Source organism: Empidonax traillii, unplaced genomic scaffold (assembly GCF_003031625.1).
Source record: "Empidonax traillii isolate 1590-97213 ecotype Southwest subspecies unplaced genomic scaffold, ASM303162v1 scaffold691:size399616, whole genome shotgun sequence".
Lineage (NCBI taxonomy): Eukaryota > Metazoa > Chordata > Aves > Passeriformes > Tyrannidae > Empidonax > Empidonax traillii.
In genome coordinates, this window is record NW_020955884.1 from 253,356 (window position 1) to 269,687 (window position 16,332).

Genomic DNA, 16,332 nt, shown 5'->3' on the forward strand with positions numbered 1-16,332 from the left:
CTGCGTGTTCCCGCAGCTCCGTGGCCGCGCTTCCCGCTCCGCTCCCGCCGCCCTCCTCCTCCTCCCTCGGCAGCGCCGCGCGTTCCGCGCCCTCCGCTCCCTGTTCCCGGCGGGCCGGGGCTGCCCCTACGAATCGGCTTCTCCCGCGGTCCGCAGGCTCCCAATATGGTCAGCGCCGTCTGCGCCCAGAGGCAGCAGGTAGGGCGGGCGGGCGGCGGCAGGGCCGTGCAGCCGCTCTTTGTTCGCCGCCGGGGAGCGGGCGGGGGCGGCGGCCCGGGCGGGCGCCCCGCGCTGAGGGAGCCGGAGGCGCTGAGGGAGCCGGAGGCGCTGCGGCCCCGCCGCTCTTTGTTGGGTGCTCGGGCCCGTCTCGGGCCGCGGAGTTGCCGCGTGGGCACGGCCTGGAGGCCGCTCGGTCCCTGCGGGGGCAGCGGGGCTGCGGTGTGACCCCGGCCGGCACTCCCCGCGCTCGCCGGGGCTGCGGGGCCAAGGTCAGCGCTGCCTCCCCCAGCGCCACGGCAGGAACGGGGGGCAAGGATCGAGGAAGTCCCGGGCTTTGCAGGAAAGAGGGTTGAAGAACGTGTGCTGACAGCTGCTTGCCAATGTCACGACCCTTCCCGTCATCTATACAGCGATAATACAGCAAAATATGGGCCGTCAGCCCACGTTAGTGCTTCTGGGGAAGGCGGGTGAGGATGAACGGCCAGGGGGTTTGTTGGGTTTTTGTTTGTTTATGGGGGTGGGTGGAAGAAGTAGAGTATTTTCTGCCTGTGTGCACCAATTTCCAGCAGCTTTGTGGAATTTTTCAGAGGCTCTACAAGGTAGAAAATACCTTTGCATTGGCACTCTCACTGTTCCCTCACCCGGGATTCCCACGGACAATGAAACTTGGATTCGTTATGATTTTTATAGAGGATAGAAGAATGTTGACAAAGTGAGAGGCAGAGTTACTCCTAAAGATGAGTGGTGGTGGAGTAATGAAAACACAGCCTCATGTCACTCTATTTATGTAGTTTGTGAAGGGAGGATTTTTTTTTTTCTTGTTTCCAGTGATGGGTGTGTAGACACCATATTTATTCAGTTCTGACAGGGAGCTGCAAAATAAGAAGCCAAGCCAGGATGTGGTGCTTTGATGGTGAGATTGGATTAATTTTAGAAAGCAGATTTTCTAGCCACAGGTCTGACTCCTGAGCACAGGATACAACAGTCAGGGAATACTTTCCAGTTAGGAGACTGCTGTAAATAGATCTGATTTTGTTTTCCTCAGCTTGAGTTCTTAAGGATCAGGAGATGCTAAGAAAGGCAAAAATTACCCAGAATGGGGGGGATGGGAGACCAGAAGGACACACAAACAAACCCCACTAATTTGGTTGTGTGACAGATGTTTGGAGAACTGTGAGAAGTGGGAAGAAGAAACCCAGGAGGAGGGAGGGAGGAGGAAACAGCTCAGATTTTAGTAGAGTGGATGTGAGGCAGAAGGTGAAAAAAGAGATGTAGATAAAGACTATGACAGCAATAAACTTCTATCGTGGGAAAGGAGAGGAAAGGCAGGAGCAGTGTGGAAAGGGGACTAATGAGCAGTGCTGGGACTCGGAGCCGTGGGAGGCCAGTCCTGGAAGCGAGTGCTGAATGGGCAGCTGAGGTGTCAGAGCTGAGGGTTGTCTTTGGAACAGCAGTAACATTCAAGCAGAAAGCCTGCTGCTTATAAATTTTTAAAGTCTGCATGCATAATGTGTGTTTGGAAGAGCTCTCTAGGCTTGCTCTCTATAGAGGACAGTCCAAGTATTGCATCCTCTGGGGTTGCATGTCAGAGATTTCGGAAAATGTCCACAGTACTCCATCCTTCCCCTTCAGTTCTTACTCAGGGATAGCAAATATTCCCTCCCTTCTCCTTACTGCTGGGGTGGGAGCACAACTGAGCTTGATTTGCAGTGAAAAAGAACAATTTTGTCTACAAGTCATAATTATCAGTGAGACTAAATCTTCCATGGAAAACAACTGAGAAGTGAATAAGCAAAACAAATTGTTGTAAATTCTGAGTCTTACCTTAAATCACTGTTGTAAAGAAGCTGAGCTGTTTAGTGGTGTAAAATAGGTTGATACATGTCTTGGTGACGTGGACCAGTACAAACTCAGAGATGAAAAGATTGTGTGTTTTTATCATAAATAAATGCTAATTTCTGAAAGAAATGTTTTGAGGACATCTGGTTTTATCTTCTGATATAGGTAATGGACTGTTGTATACAGTTGAAGGTGTGACCTACATTTCTTCTGAGCTGGGCTGTGACAAGGCAGAAAGCACCCACGGGGGTGTTACATTCCATTTTTGTTTCATTGTCCCAACAAGTGTCAATTGAGTGTCCATCATTATTTCTATAAGTATTGACTTTTAGTCAACAGATGAACAAGTATCTCCCACAAGGTAGTGCTTCACTTGTGAGTTGAAGAGGTAATACCTCAATCTGACAAAAAAGTTTGTGCAAAATTGGCACAGAGCAAGGGCTTTGTTTACGTTTTTAGTGAAATACAGCACATGGAAAGTGGACTGTATTAAAGGTGAGAGGTTAAAGAGATACCCCCTGTGTCGTTGGATCATGGGTAAGGTGACTTTTGCCTCTGGGGCTTTCTCTTGGTACCTCACCAGAGATCACAGGTCCTGCAGGTGCCTCTGCAGGGGAGTCCTAGGGCACAGTAAGGGGTTTGAGATGCTCCAGTAATAATCCTGGGGAAGGTTTTTTAAACACTGGGATGTTTTCTGCAGTGAACAACTGTTTAAATTAAACATTGTGTTGTGCAGATTCCAAATTCTGAACCCAATTAAGAATTTAGAGTGTATTAATTATTACATTTATTTGCTCTTGTAACTGAGCTAATCATATTCCAGCAGCATTTGCAAGATATATAAGAGGATAGTGAAGGATGAGGAGACTTACTATCGTTGTTATTTAGGTGAGTCTTCTTAAATACCCCTTTAAGTACACATCCAGGGAAATGGACAGATGAATTGAAGGAGGAAGTTTCTCCTCTGGCAGGCAGTGTGTGCAGCCAGTTCATCTCCCAGTGCGTTACGAGCCGTGACCCTTTCATGGTCCAGTGGTACACACATGTAGCAAAGGAAAATGTCAGTCTGTGCCCCACATGAAGTGTTCAGGAAACCCAGTTCTGACAGCACGGTTGTGTTACATGCAGCAGCTGGGCAGGCGTTTGAGTGCTGGCATTCCTGTGCTTGGGAACGGCCCTGATGTCGGAGCACACCGCGTGAGCATTGGCCAGCACAGCGTGATCGACCGTCCGTCGATGGATAGTGTCACTACTGTCCACCCTCAGCATTAACTAGAACAGAAATCCAGAGCTCACACATCACTCTCAGTTTTTTTTTTTTGCTTCATTTAAAAAGTAAGTGCAGGGAACTCTCAACTAAGAGTTTTCTCAAGTGGAATGTGTTGTCCCCATTCCGGGATGCCAGTTTTGTAGCTTTAAAGTGTTTAAAGAAGTGCATTTGGGTGGAGCTTGAAAAGTCATCATGAAAAGTCATCAGAGGCACCAGGCTTTCCCTGGCTGGCAGTGATTTGGGAACATCACACTGAGCTTCAAACAAATTCAGAAGCCTGGAAAATTGTGACAAAAAGCCACACACAGTTCTTGCTGTGGTGAGCTAGAAGGGAGTGTAAGCAAGGAGGTGGAGGAGGTAATGACAAAGTGATTAGATTTTTAAAATAATTTTAAGGAAGAAGTTTGTTTGCAGTACCTGTCTATAACCTTTAATGCAGAAAATGCAGCATTCTTGGCTTTTTAGTGAATTTTGGCACCAGCCAAAGTTTGGCTTTTGTTCTAGCAGTAGTGCGCCGAAAAGAATGTGGAAAGTGATGAATCTGCTCATGCTCTTTAATGCTATTTTGAGTAATAATATTAGCCATGACACACAGACCAGCACTGAAACTCTGTGGCAGTAATTAAGACATTTGCAGATACTCAAATTGAACAATACCTTGAAATGCACCAATGTGTATGTGTGGGTTTGACGTCACACACGGAGGACTGTGAGAGACAAATCTTCCATTTTAATCCGGAATTATTTGGGATGATCTGTTTAGGTCTTCAAGGTCACAAGAATAGAGGTGTAACACTTGAAATAAAGTTGATATGGTACAGCAGAATGTGACAAAACATGCCCAGAGATGTAAACTGAGCGAGGCTGGTGCTGGGATTGGGTTGGAATTGTTTGGCTGTCCTGTAACTGGAAATGTTTTGGTTGAGTGAATCTCTGGGGAGTCAGGCTGTTGGGCTTTGTTCTGAGAAGCTCTGAAACCTGCAGTGATTATGCCAGTTGTACCCACATGAGAAGTGTTGACTGCCAAATGCTTAATTAAATAATATTTGGTAAATAGAGCTTGGTTTTGATTTCAGACCTTGCCTGTAGAATTATAAAAAGAATATACCTTTAATCTTTGAGGTTCCTTTGCCTAGAAAAGCAGGCTGACATTAAAGTAGAAGGTTATAGTCCCAGGGTCCTCCTGGCGTTCCAGGGTTCTCCCTTCCAGCTGGCTGGAGCTCTGGAGCAGGTGTTCCTTCCTTGGAGTGGAGGGGTGTGCCTGTTCCAGTAGCCAGCCGTACTGAATGTTGATTCTTCCTGCACGAGGTGTCTGCAGGGCTGCGGGGCTGGGACAGTTTCCCATGGAGTTGGGATCTGGTGGGATAATGCCCCCTGCCGCTCCCGGAACCTGCGTCCCGCTGGAGCTGCTGCTCTGCCCAGGGAGCAGGGAGATCAAGCTCCTGCCAAGGGACACCCGTGCGGCAGCACCAGCATCACAGGCTTCTCTTCCCTTGCAACGAGGCGACTTTTCTAAGGAAACCCGATTCCCAGAGTGGCATTTATTCTGGAGTGACAAATAGAGTTTCGGAGCTGGAGTGCCAGAGGTTTTCCTGAGGTGGCGTCAGGGTCATGGAAAGTTCCAGAGTGGGTGTTTGTTGCCTGTTCCCTCCCCGCTGCTGCTCCTCCTCCTCTTGTGCCCTCCCTGAAATTCCCAGCATAAAGAGCCCATGGAAGGTGGAATCCCAGTGCAGAGCTCGACCAGAACCCAACTAATTCTGTTCACAGACTTTTCACCAGGGAAAGTTGTCATCCAGATAGTGGTTTCTGACTTTATAAATCCTTCTGGAAGTGCCAGAGACTGGAGACATGCCCAGTCATTTCAGACATGTCCTTAATCCATCGTCAGACAATTTTAGGCATTCGGTAGAAGAAGGCTATAAGTAGATGAGCCCAGGAGAAGCCAAAGGTAGGAGGCTTGTGGATCGGGCTCTTTTCTAAAGTTATATTTTAAAATAGTTATTTTTGTTGTGTTAGTTGCAAGTTACTTACTCGTGCAAGCCACGATGGTCTGGGATAGGATGTGCTGAAGGGCAGAGCTGGTAAGGAATTGTCTGAAAAAGAGATTCAGATCTTCCTTTTTCTCTAAGCACTAATTTAGCCCTTTTCTGGTCTTTGGGGATTTAACAAGTGCTGTGGCTGATCTCTCATTAGGCACAAGAATGTGTTGGTGGCACTGTGGAATTTTTCAGGCTGTTTGCTTTTTGTGAGGAACGACTTGTTTGTGAACCAGAACTTGTTTGTTTGGGTCAGGAACTTGTGCTTTGAGACAGCATGAAAGTTTTATCTGAAATACAGGGTAGCACTATCTATTGTCCTTACTTGTTAACTTCTCCTTTATTGCAGGTTATGATGAATGATTATCACAGAAGAAATTCATGTCTATAGCTCATAAGGACGTCATTACATCATCCTCAAGCCTGATAGTTTTGGAATCCATATTGCAGCTGCTTTTGCATTTCAACAAACATCTCCCCAGAGCACAGACACTCGAGTGCTCTGTTCTAACACAGTGATACCATTGGACTACTTTAAATTTGCAGTCACATATTTGTTAGGTGAGTTGATACCACTGTGTCTACAGTAGTTATTACTTTAGCTGAAATTGTGCAAATATAAACCCTTGCTGTCCTTTGTTTAATAAAACACAATTGATGGATAATTAAGAATATTGTTGCCAGTTTAGGGTCTTGCAGTGGTAAGTGAAATGCTTGCAGTGGTAAGTGAAAATAAATGTATTAATACCAGAATTATTTGGGGGGGGGGGTCTTTGCTATTTCTGCTACTGATTTTTGCTCTCCACTTTTCCTGGTTTGGGGTTTTCTCGTTTACTCTGATCTTCAGAATTTTCTTAAACCTTAGGTGGCAATACAAATTGTTGCTGGTAACATATCCCACGTATACTTTCCTCTGCAATTCTTGAGGAACCTATACTTTTGTGTATGTTAGCTTCTCAAACTTACAAATTAGATTTTTTTTTATTACTATTTTTAATTCGTTAGGTGACCTCAGGGTAATGTTTTAGTATTCTTAATTAGCTTCCTATTTGGTAAGGGGACTTTCCCTATAAGTGCCTAACTAAAAGCGAATCAATTGAAGGAGCTACAAAATAGCTTCCAGGTTAAAAAGTTAGTTTCCTGAAGTTATTTTTCCTGCCTTGGACCAGTTCCTCTGAGGTAGTGTGTTTATATATGGGTAAGATCTTTGGGGAAAGTTGTTTTAGCTTCAAGATGACTTAAAATCCACCGTTGTTGTTTTGTTGGTCATAGTGTTGTTTCATGATTTCCAGATGTTCTAAAATACTGAGTCATTACTCATAAAATTAAACCAAAAATATTTCTACTCTGCTTCATTAGTTACTTTAAGTTCTTATTTTTCAATGTAGCTGTGCAAAAAATGCAGCTGACCAGTGTGATAGTGAATGGAAAATGGTGATGAATAATGAGAGCTGGTGCTGAATCTCCCAAATAAGATCTTCATAGAGGGGAATGAAGCTTCTTGTGTAATCCAGGGGCTTCCACCTTGTTCCCATGGGGCTAGCAGAGGTTCAGAGTGTAGTTCTGAACCTTGCACCTCCCATGATGTGAATTAAGAATGGTTGCCTCGGTCTCTGAAAATCATGAACCCATTAATCTCCCTGAAGGTTTGTTTGCAAACAGGATGTTAACAGTCCTCCTGCACTGAAGTTTAACATTGTGGCCATAACCTTTATGTCTTCTCCTTGCAGCCAAACCATCACCAAAATGATTCCCAATGGATATTTGATGTTTGAAGATGAGAACTTCATCGAGTCCTCCGTTGCCAAACTCAATGCCTTACGGAAGAGCGGCCAGTTCTGCGACGTCCGCCTGCAGGTACCCGTGTCCTGTCCCCTGGAGGGCTCTGTGTGCCTCACTGCCTGGGACAGGGGGCATCTCAGAGTCCAGTTTTCCTGAAAAATGTACACTTTAAAAAAATAAATCAGATACACTTTGAGAGAAGTGATGCTGACATTGTTTTCCAGCTGGAGACTATTGATTTGAAAAACCGATTTGATCTGTGGCATCCACTTGAACTGTGGCTTTCCCTTCATACTATTAAAATACAGATGTAATTCCAAAAATTCTTTACCAGCATGTGGGCTTCCTGTTTGTGTTCTGACTGCAGGTGTGTGGCCATGAGATGCTGGCACACCGAGCTGTGCTGGCCTGCTGCAGCCCCTACCTGTTTGAAATCTTCAACACTGACAGTGACTGCCACGGAGTCTCCCATGTGAAATTCGATGATCTCAATCCAGAGGCTGTGGAAGTTCTGTTGAATTATGCCTACACTGCTCAGTAAGTAGTGTACACAGAAACCAGAGAGGGTAAGCTTTGGTTTGGAAAATCAAAATGATAATAGAGATAAATTTCTGTCTTTCAATAGGTTGAAAGCTGACAAAGAGCTGGTGAAAGATGTATACTCTGCAGCAAAGAGGTTGAAGATGGAGAGGGTTAAGCAGGTACAGTTCTCAGCTCCTGTGGAAGTCCTTTCTGCCTTCCCAGGCTGACAGCACTGTGCATTTTGGTGTTAGTGAGGCAGAAAATGATGACTATGTGTCAGTGGAAAGCTCCTGTAGAGGTGCCCTGGCACTGCGTTGATTTGGGTGCCAGCAGTGAGTGCTGCAGTGTCACATCAGCAACTTCCAAATGCATCTGACTTTTTCATTTGATATTTGCATGTTCCTGTGGAAGGCAACGTGTCCTTTGCAGCTCTGGCACAGGGATGACAGCAGACAGTCACTGTCCTGCAGGCAGGAAACAGCTGTGGCTGTATGTTGGGGTGGATAATTTACATGCAGAAAACTTTGTGAACTAAGATGCAGCTTTTCCCTTCCCAGGTCTGTGGGGACTATTTGCTGTCCAAGATGGATGTGCAGAGCTGCATCTCCTACCGGAACTTTGCCAGTTCCATGGGAGACTCCCGTTTGTTGAACAAGATCGACGGCTACATACAGGAACACCTCGTGCAGATCTCAGAGCAGGAGGAATTTCTCAAACTCCCACGGCTAAAGGTTGGTTTGGCTTTGTAAAATTCCTTCTGGGATGGGATTTCTGAAGAGCAACCAGCAAGTATGGCTTCCTTTTTGGGGGAAGGAAAACTTGGTGTACTGGCTTCTGCCGGTTATGGATCTGTGTAATATCCAATGCTCTGAACCTTAAGTGTGGAGAGGACACACTGTCATCCTTTCCAAGTGCAGAAGGAGCTGTGCTTGGGCCTAAACACTCAGCTCAGTTCCAGAGCCTGGAAGGCTCCTCGGAGGTAAAGTGAGAGTAGTGCTGACTGTGGGAAGTACAGCACGCTACAAATACCAGGGTAATTCCCAGGGAATAATCATGCTTTTCTCTTCTCCTTCAAGCTTGAAATAATGCTGGAAGACAATGTTGGCCTACCTAGCAATGGCAAATTGTACACAAAGGTAATCAACTGGGTACAGCGCAGCATCTGGGAGAACGGAGACAGCCTGGAAGATCTCATGGAAGAGGTTAGTCTTCAAGAAAATGGGATTAAACTTTTATATTTTTTATTAAACAAAAAAACCATTATGAAGGATGATCCCTTTTTAATTTTTTAAATTTTTTTTTGCTTTTTGAACTATGACCCTAAAGAATTTAAATTTTACTGTAGGTACCCCTAAGCTGAGAAACTGGGGGGGTGTTCAGGTGAGCTGAATGAACTGTTCAGTCTGGTCTTCTGCTTTCCCTTTTTGCTCCCTGTTGCTGTATAGTGCCCTCAGAGTGGCGTGTATCTTGCTGTAGGTTTGGGGAGGTGGTAACTGAGGACTTGCCGTAGATTCTTGATGTTTTCCTTTTGCAGGTTTTGCTTGTAAATGCACAGTAGGTAAAAGCTTCTAATGGTTGTTCCTCCCCGTTGGTTTATCTCCCCATAGGTTTATTAACAAAACTAGGATACCAAGGCTGAAGAACCAAGAAGAACCTCCAGTGTATTGACACGTACAGAAGCAGCAGTCCTGCCCCAGTGCTCCTAAGAAAATCCGCTGTGGGCAGAGAACGATGATGATGATTTAATGGTGTTTATTACTCCTTTTACAGGATACGTTCTTTTAAAGTTGTGTGTTGTTAAATGGCTTTACTCATGAATACTGATAGTAGATGTAGCCTGGGCAGTGTTTAATGGAAAAATTAGCGGGGAGGCAACATTTTTAATTGGCTACAGGCTTTGCCAAATCTCATGGAACGTCAACATTTTCCAAGTTTGTTATTTACAAGCATGAAGGGTCGTCAGAAACGCTTGTATAGGCAAAGGTACATGTTGATACTGTCGTGTATTCTCAAGTGTGTATTTCCTCGTGGAGCAACTCATTTTGAAAGCTTTGATCATGTTGAAACTCAGATGCATTTCATTGAAACAGCTGCATCTGCTGTTCAGTGGTGGACAACAGTTCCCTCCAGAGCTTAAATTTGTGTTGTCTTCCCTCATTCCCATACCTTTCTTTTAGAGTCCACTGTTGGCTTCTCTTGACGTTTTTTGATGGAGATAAATATGTGTATTTTTCAAGCAAGAAAACTTGTGTGCAGGGATAAGGAAAAATGCTTTGCAAGAGACTGTGAATTTGTGTAACTCTGCAAATTAATGTGCCTTTTGCTTGTCTAATGTTTCTGTGCTGGAAAAAAACCAAACAGCAGAAGCCCGTGGAAAAGGAAGATGTCTCTCTCAAGCTGAGCAAGTGTGGACCCTCCACCCCTGTTTGAAGATTGCCACCATGACATCTGCTTCCTTTTAGTTGTGCCCCTGGGCGAGCTCGAGCTGAGCTGAGGAGCAGGGTGTGCCTGGGGTAATGTGCCTGTAGCTGAGGAGCACTGACAGCAGCCACATGGGTGTTCTGTTGTTGTCTTTGCAGGTGCAAACGCTGTACTACTCAGCTGATCACAAGCTGCTTGATGGAAATCTGCTAGATGGACAGGCTGAGGTGTATGGCAGTGAGGATGACCACATTCAGTTTGTGCAGGTACAAATTGCAGACAGCCTCAGGTAACCCCAGGTAGGCTGGAGCAGTTTACAGCACTCCTGAAGTCTCGTGTTGTGCCAGCAGAGAAAGCAGCAGTAGCTGTCGTGGAGAAGCACAGCACGGGAAGGTATCTCTTTCAGAGCTGCTGGAGGCAGTGGTACAGTCTCAGCCTCTGTTTTTTTTCGCAGACTGGGCCTTTGCAAAACCCAGTGCTCTGGGTTGGACTTCCAAATCAGTCTTGGCTGTTAGAAGAAAGAAGAGGCAGACAAGCACTCAGCTGTAGGAAGTCAGCTGAGGCTTTGTAGAGTTATCCAGAGAGCGTAAAGAATCTCGGGCTGCTTGGCTTGCAGTGGGGAATGCTACTGGGAGATTCTGGCCCAGGGAGAGATTCCAGGTCCAAGTTGTAATCCTTCAGCTGCCAGCGGCCGTTCCCTTTGTGCAGCTGCACTGCCAGTGTAGCTGCCAGATCTCTCTGATCTAGACGTGTTTTGACTGTGTGCAAATCGGTCCTGTGCTTTTGGAAAGGGTTTCTTTCATTGTGTTCATTTTCTTTTTATTTCTAACCAGGTATAATCCTTCTCAACTCCTGAAAACCACACAGCTTAGCAAAAGGAGGCTAAGTACAAAGAATAGAAAGGGACTAACAGGTGTAAATTATCAGTTGTTTTACACACCTGAAGTTCGTTTAAATTCACTGAATTTGAAGCAAATGTATTGTAGTATTTTATAACATGCTGATACAAAAAGTTTACTTCTCGAAACCTTTAGCTAATGTGTGTGCAAAACACCGTCCATCCCAGAACATGGATTTTAGAAATGAAAAGAGAGGAAAAGGAAAAGCCAGCAAATTTTCCAGTCTCTCATTTGTTTTTAATAAGCCTTCGCAGACTTCTCCACATTTGGATACGGGTCCTGGTAATGCTCAGGAGTGGGGAGGCAAAGGTTCAGAACGGTCATTGTCAGAAATAAGACCAAGAGGGATTCCTCAACTTTTTTCTAAATCCTTTCTGATAAGAAGAATCACCAACTTTGGACATTGTAAACAGCTGAGAGATCTAACACCAGTCTGGAGAAAACTGTAACTTTGAAGTGTTTAAATTACAGCAGTTTGTGTTTTCTGTTAGGGTCGAGGCAGTTTACAGATAAGAGCACAAGGGGTTAATTGGATGGAGATACAGCAGGACCAAAAACGCTGCCCAGCAATGAGCTGATGTTCACGGGTAGCTGAGTTTAGCAAGGCAGCTCCTCTGTGAGAGGTTATCTGCGCTAGGTGATGTGTTTCAGAAGGCCTGTGACAGTTTCCATGGAGATCAGGCTCCGGGGAACTCAGCACGCATCACAAACTTGGGTGTGTGGTCACAAACTCTGCTGCTGAGCAGAACAGACAGCACAGCAACTTCTGGGCTGCAGAAAACGCCTGAACCACCCCAGCCAACTGTGCTGAAATGGGAAATTTGGAGGGTTTTCTTAATGGAGCAAAATAATATAAGCTACAGTATAAATTTAATTGAAGATGAAAAGAAAGCAGAAATCTCCTGTTACTGGGAAGTATCAAGGGAGTAAAATCCAAGAAACAGCTAATCTGAGCATAGAGAGGAACTGAGGCGAAATTAATTTGTCTTCAGGGAATGAAGAGAATAGTTAATTCACTTCCAACCAGCATTATATAATGAACTCCAGTTCCAGGAGCAGAGCTGTGAGAGGGGCTTCTCGTTGGTAGCTTGGTGGTGGCCCACTGCATGCAGCTCTTCCCTCGCATTTGTAAATCCTGTCGGTGAGGCAGGCTCTCGCAGGGATTGGAAATGGTTCCTGCTCTGCCAGCAGCAGTGTAGAGAGAGCTGCAGTCCCAGGATGAGAGGAGTCCCAGGAGAAAGGTGCAGGGTGGTTTTTGGCTGTCGCTGGGTAGATGCTGTGCAGGAGGTGTGCTATAAACGCCGCTCTGCGGGGGTGGCGCTCAGATGTTCTCTGGAGTAGTGACGGAGTAGCTCAGGGAAGCAGAGGTAGCAGGAGGTGAGTCTGGCTAGGTTTCTGTAGCTGCCTTTTGATTTTGCAGAAGAAGCCACCACGTGAGAATGATCACAAGCAGATCAGTAGCAGCTCCTCTGGAAGTCTTTCTCCAAATGCTACTGTTCAGAGTCCTAAACACGAGTGGAAAATCATTGCTTCAGAGAAGACTTCGAGTGAGTAACGGGCAGGGCTTGTCTGACACGTGTCTGGTATCGTGTACCCACCACCTCCTGCTCCCTGGGGGTTTCCTTCAGCGTCTCTGAGGAATGCAGAAGTGCTTTTCCTTACAAATTATTGGTGGGATGCTTCTAATGTAACTGGGATCACATACATCTCAATTCCTTGTCTACAGGGCCATCCCAAATGCCGTGGTGTGCAGCAGTTACCCAGAAAATCCTAAGGAGATAGGCAGTCCCTAAATAATCAGCAGAGCTCTTTGCTCTGGGTGTGTGAGGAGACCCTACCAGCACATCCTTAGGTTGCTGTCTTACGTTCTTAGAGTACTATTTTCGTACCTAAAACTCATATTTTTCAGTAGCTAACACTTTTTCTAACACTTGGAATACCAGTAACCAGAAAAAAACCCAAGGAGATAAGGGGAGAAGCAGAACCAAAAGACCCTCGTTGGCTTTCACTTTGGGTGACCCACAACTTTACTTACCTGGGTGGTCTCTCCTTCTCTCCCGGTGCCAGGTAACACGTACCTGTGTCTGGCTGTTTTGGACGGTGTGCTGTGTGTGATCTTCCTGCACGGCCGGAACAGCCCCCAGAGCTCCCCTTCGAGCACCCCCCGGCTGCTGAAGAGCCTGAGCTTTGAGCTGCAGCCCAGCAACGTGGTGGAGAAGCCCATGTCCCCCATGCAGTACGCGCGCTCGGGGCTGGGCACGGCCGAGCTCCACGGCAAACTCATCGCTGCAGGTCAGGGCACGGGCAGGGGGGCCAGGGCATCCTCACCTCCCTGTGCAGCCCTTCAGCATCACAGCACCTGGTCTGTGGGGCGGCGGTGCCACGTGAGCCTTTGCTTGCAGGTGGCTACAACCGGGAGGAGTGCCTGCGCACAGTGGAGTGCTACGACCCGCAGACCGACACCTGGACCTTCCTCGCGCCCATGAGGACACCCAGGGCTCGGTTCCAGATGGCAGTGCTGATGGTGGGTGCATGCACGGGGCACGCTGACTGCCATGAGGCGTTCCTCTGCTTCCACGGGCACTCCAGTGCTGAAGGGGGGGTGTGTTTGTTCCACTTAGGGGCAGCTCTACGTTGTGGGGGGGTCCAATGGCCACTCGGATGACCTGAGCTGTGGAGAGATGTATGAGCCAGAAATCGATGACTGGACTCCTGTCCCAGAGCTGAGGACCAACCGCTGCAATGCAGGTGAGGCTTCTGCAGCACAGGGGGCTGGGGGGTGTTTTACATTTGCTCCTTCTTGCCTTACATTCTGTCCCTTGTGAACAGGAGTGTGTGCCCTCAATGGAAAGCTGTACATCGTGGGTGGTTCCGATCCTTATGGCCAAAAGGGACTGAAGAACTGCGAGGTGTTTGATCCTGTAACAAAGTCCTGGACGAGCTGCGCTCCCCTGAACATCCGTAAGTTTACTGCGTAGTCAGGAGGGAGGGGGAGAAAAGGGTGACCACAAAAGTGCCCCAAAGCAAAACCCAGGCCAGAGCTTTCCTTTGAGCTGCTGTGGGATGTCGGTGCATGGCCGTGCTGGTGTTTGGTTGCAGGGAGACACCAGTCGGCCGTGTGTGAGCTGGGGGGGTTCCTGTACATCATCGGGGGCGCCGAGTCGTGGAACTGCCTCAACAGCGTGGAGCGTTACAACCCCGAGAACAACACCTGGACCCTCATAGCGCCCATGAACGTGGCGCGGCGTGGCGCCGGCGTGGCCGTGCGGGAAGGTGCGGAGCTGCCGGGGGCTCTCTGGGAGGGGGCTGTCTCTGAGGGGGGCTCTCTTGGTAGGGGCTGCTGCTGCAGGGCCTGAGCAGCCTCTGGGGCTTGCTGAATGCTGCCTGTTAAGCTGTGATGTGAGCAGAATACAAAGCTGTGTTCCTTCTCAGGGAGGACATGGTACAGTAGGAACCTGGCCAAACCTCATTTGGATTAGGTAAAAGTAATCAGAGAGTTTTGGGGCATTCACCCCCTGCCCGCTCTTCCCAAAGCACTTCAGAGCTGCACCCATTTGTTTGCATCGGGACTTGGCCCTTGCTCTGACCCAACCCGCCCTCAGCTGCCACGCTCAGGAGATCCAAAGCAGGTCGAGCCTTGACTGAGGCCTCTGCCAGCCCCCCCGCGGTTCCTCCTCTGGGCTGCGTTCCCAGGAGGAGGCTGGGACACAGCACTCATCCCTGCCCTTCCTTTGCCAGGCAAGCTGTTCGTGGGCGGCGGCTTCGACGGCACGCACGCCGTCAACTGCGTGGAGATGTACGACCCCGCCCGCAACGAGTGGAGGATGATGGGCAGCATGACCACGGCCCGCAGCAACGCCGGCATCACCACTGTGGGCAACACCATCTACGCCGTGGGGGGTTTCGACGGCAACGACTTCCTCAACACGCTTGAAGTCTACAACCCCGAGTCCAACGAGTGGAGCCCCTACACGAAGATCTACAAGTTCTGAGTGAATTAAATCCCTTTTTCAAACTAACAGGCTTAGTGATGTAATTGCGTGTCAGTAGAGGTACACCTGTGAATAGGGGTGGGGAGGGCATAGACGTTGCCAACAGCAACACAGAGCTTTTGCATATTGCATATTAATGTGCTGTACATATTTTGTTTTGGAAAGAATATTGAGATGAAGGGGGGTTTTGTGTATTTTAGAACTTTTGTTTTGGTTTTGTCTTAAAGATTTTGAAGATAAAGCAGGAGCGACTAGACTGGGCATATCATTTCAGGAGCTTACCCCAGTGTTTGTTCTGTCACTTTGCACGTGAAATGGCTTCCTGGAGGTGTGTTCTCGGGGCAGGAAGGGTAAGGTTTGTGGGGGATAGCTTTTTTCTTTCTCATCAGGCCTTGGTTTCCTTCAGTAACTGGAACAATCTGTAACAAGAAGCCTTATTTAAATAGATATAATGGCTATTTTTTTTATTAAAAAAAAAAGCTGACATGCCTCTGCTAATACCTTATCTTTTACAATTGCCTTTTTATAACAGTTTTTATATACTCAGCAGAGTATTTTGTCTGTTGAAGTGCACATGGCAGTCAGTGGTTATTGGAACAAAGAGACAACCTTGGAGTTCACAGAGACTGAGCAGGACAGTGGACTCACCCCGTGTGGGAGCTTTGCCTCTGCTGCCATAGTGTAAGTTAGTCTGCACCACCTTCCTTAGAGCTGCGTAGGCTTTCTGAGACACCACAGCTGAGACTTCCTGGGGGGAGAATTCCTTTGGCTCCAGGTGTTTTGAGGATGCAGAGTGCTTTCTGTACAGCCATTTGTTACTCTGGGGGAGCTGATCTTTGTACCACAACTCGGGGAGGGGGGTTCTTGTGGGTTTTAAACTCTTGCCAGCTGGCAATGAAAATGTGTTGTAGTAACTGTCTTAAGTTTATTTTTCTAATATTCCAAGCTGGAAGTGTAATAGAACACGAATAACTTGATTTCCTACGTGCTCATAGTCCTGTTTTAGTTCACTCTCTCTATTCCTCTGGATCAGCTGTTGGGTTGGGATGACTCGGTGTCTAATGTGTAGTGCTGCACATCTAACTCTGGGTGCCAAACTAGCACTGACTGCTTGCTGCTGCTGCTGTAAATACATTAAAGGTACCTTTTGGGAAACCCTCGCACCACAAGTGTGCCCTGAGCTCTCTGTGTGTCCTTTTCTTTGCAAACACAACTGGGGGATATCAAACAAGCCCCTCTGGATGGGTGCAGGGGGCGTTTCACTGATAGGCCTGGAGTAGAATGGAGGGGGTGAAGTGTCCCTTGAGCTGCTGGGGGGCACAGGGCTGAGCAACACCCCTCGAGTGGGACTG

The 16,332-nt window shown here is 47.4% G+C and overlaps 1 protein-coding gene across 2 annotated transcripts; it reads left to right on the forward strand.

Annotated features, from left to right (window-relative positions):
• The first annotated feature begins 58 nt into the window (after positions 1-58).
• IVNS1ABP (influenza virus NS1A binding protein) lies at positions 59-16,160 on the forward strand. Of its 2 annotated transcripts, none has more exons than XM_027899849.1 (15): positions 59-198; positions 5,714-5,925; positions 7,095-7,221; positions 7,514-7,683; positions 7,772-7,847; positions 8,226-8,399; positions 8,745-8,870; positions 10,248-10,355; positions 12,409-12,535; positions 13,056-13,280; positions 13,391-13,512; positions 13,610-13,736; positions 13,818-13,949; positions 14,088-14,261; positions 14,727-16,160. In XM_027899849.1, exons 3-15 carry the CDS (start codon positions 7,111-7,113, stop codon positions 14,978-14,980), a joined length of 1,926 nt encoding a protein of 641 aa, XP_027755650.1. In that variant the 5' UTR covers positions 59-198; positions 5,714-5,925; positions 7,095-7,110; the 3' UTR covers positions 14,981-16,160. The 2 variants fall into 2 exon arrangements, with proteins under 2 accessions (XP_027755650.1, XP_027755649.1); XM_027899848.1 differs by lacking the exon at positions 59-198 and adding an exon at positions 5,040-5,276.
• The last annotated feature ends 172 nt before the right edge of the window (positions 16,161-16,332 follow it).

What these genes read in the sequence shown, in the direction of transcription:
- IVNS1ABP (XM_027899849.1), top strand. Translation starts at nt 7,111, where the DNA reads ATGATTCCCAATGGATATTTGATGTTTGAAGATGAGAACTTCATCGAG. An exon ending in TCAAACTCCCACGGCTAAAG is followed by an intron (nt 8,400 to 8,744) that starts GTTGGTTTGGCT and finishes TTCTCCTTCAAG; the next exon opens with CTTGAAATAATGCTGGAAGA. An exon ending in GACCAACCGCTGCAATGCAG is followed by an intron (nt 13,737 to 13,817) that starts GTGAGGCTTCTG and finishes CCTTGTGAACAG; the next exon opens with GAGTGTGTGCCCTCAATGGA.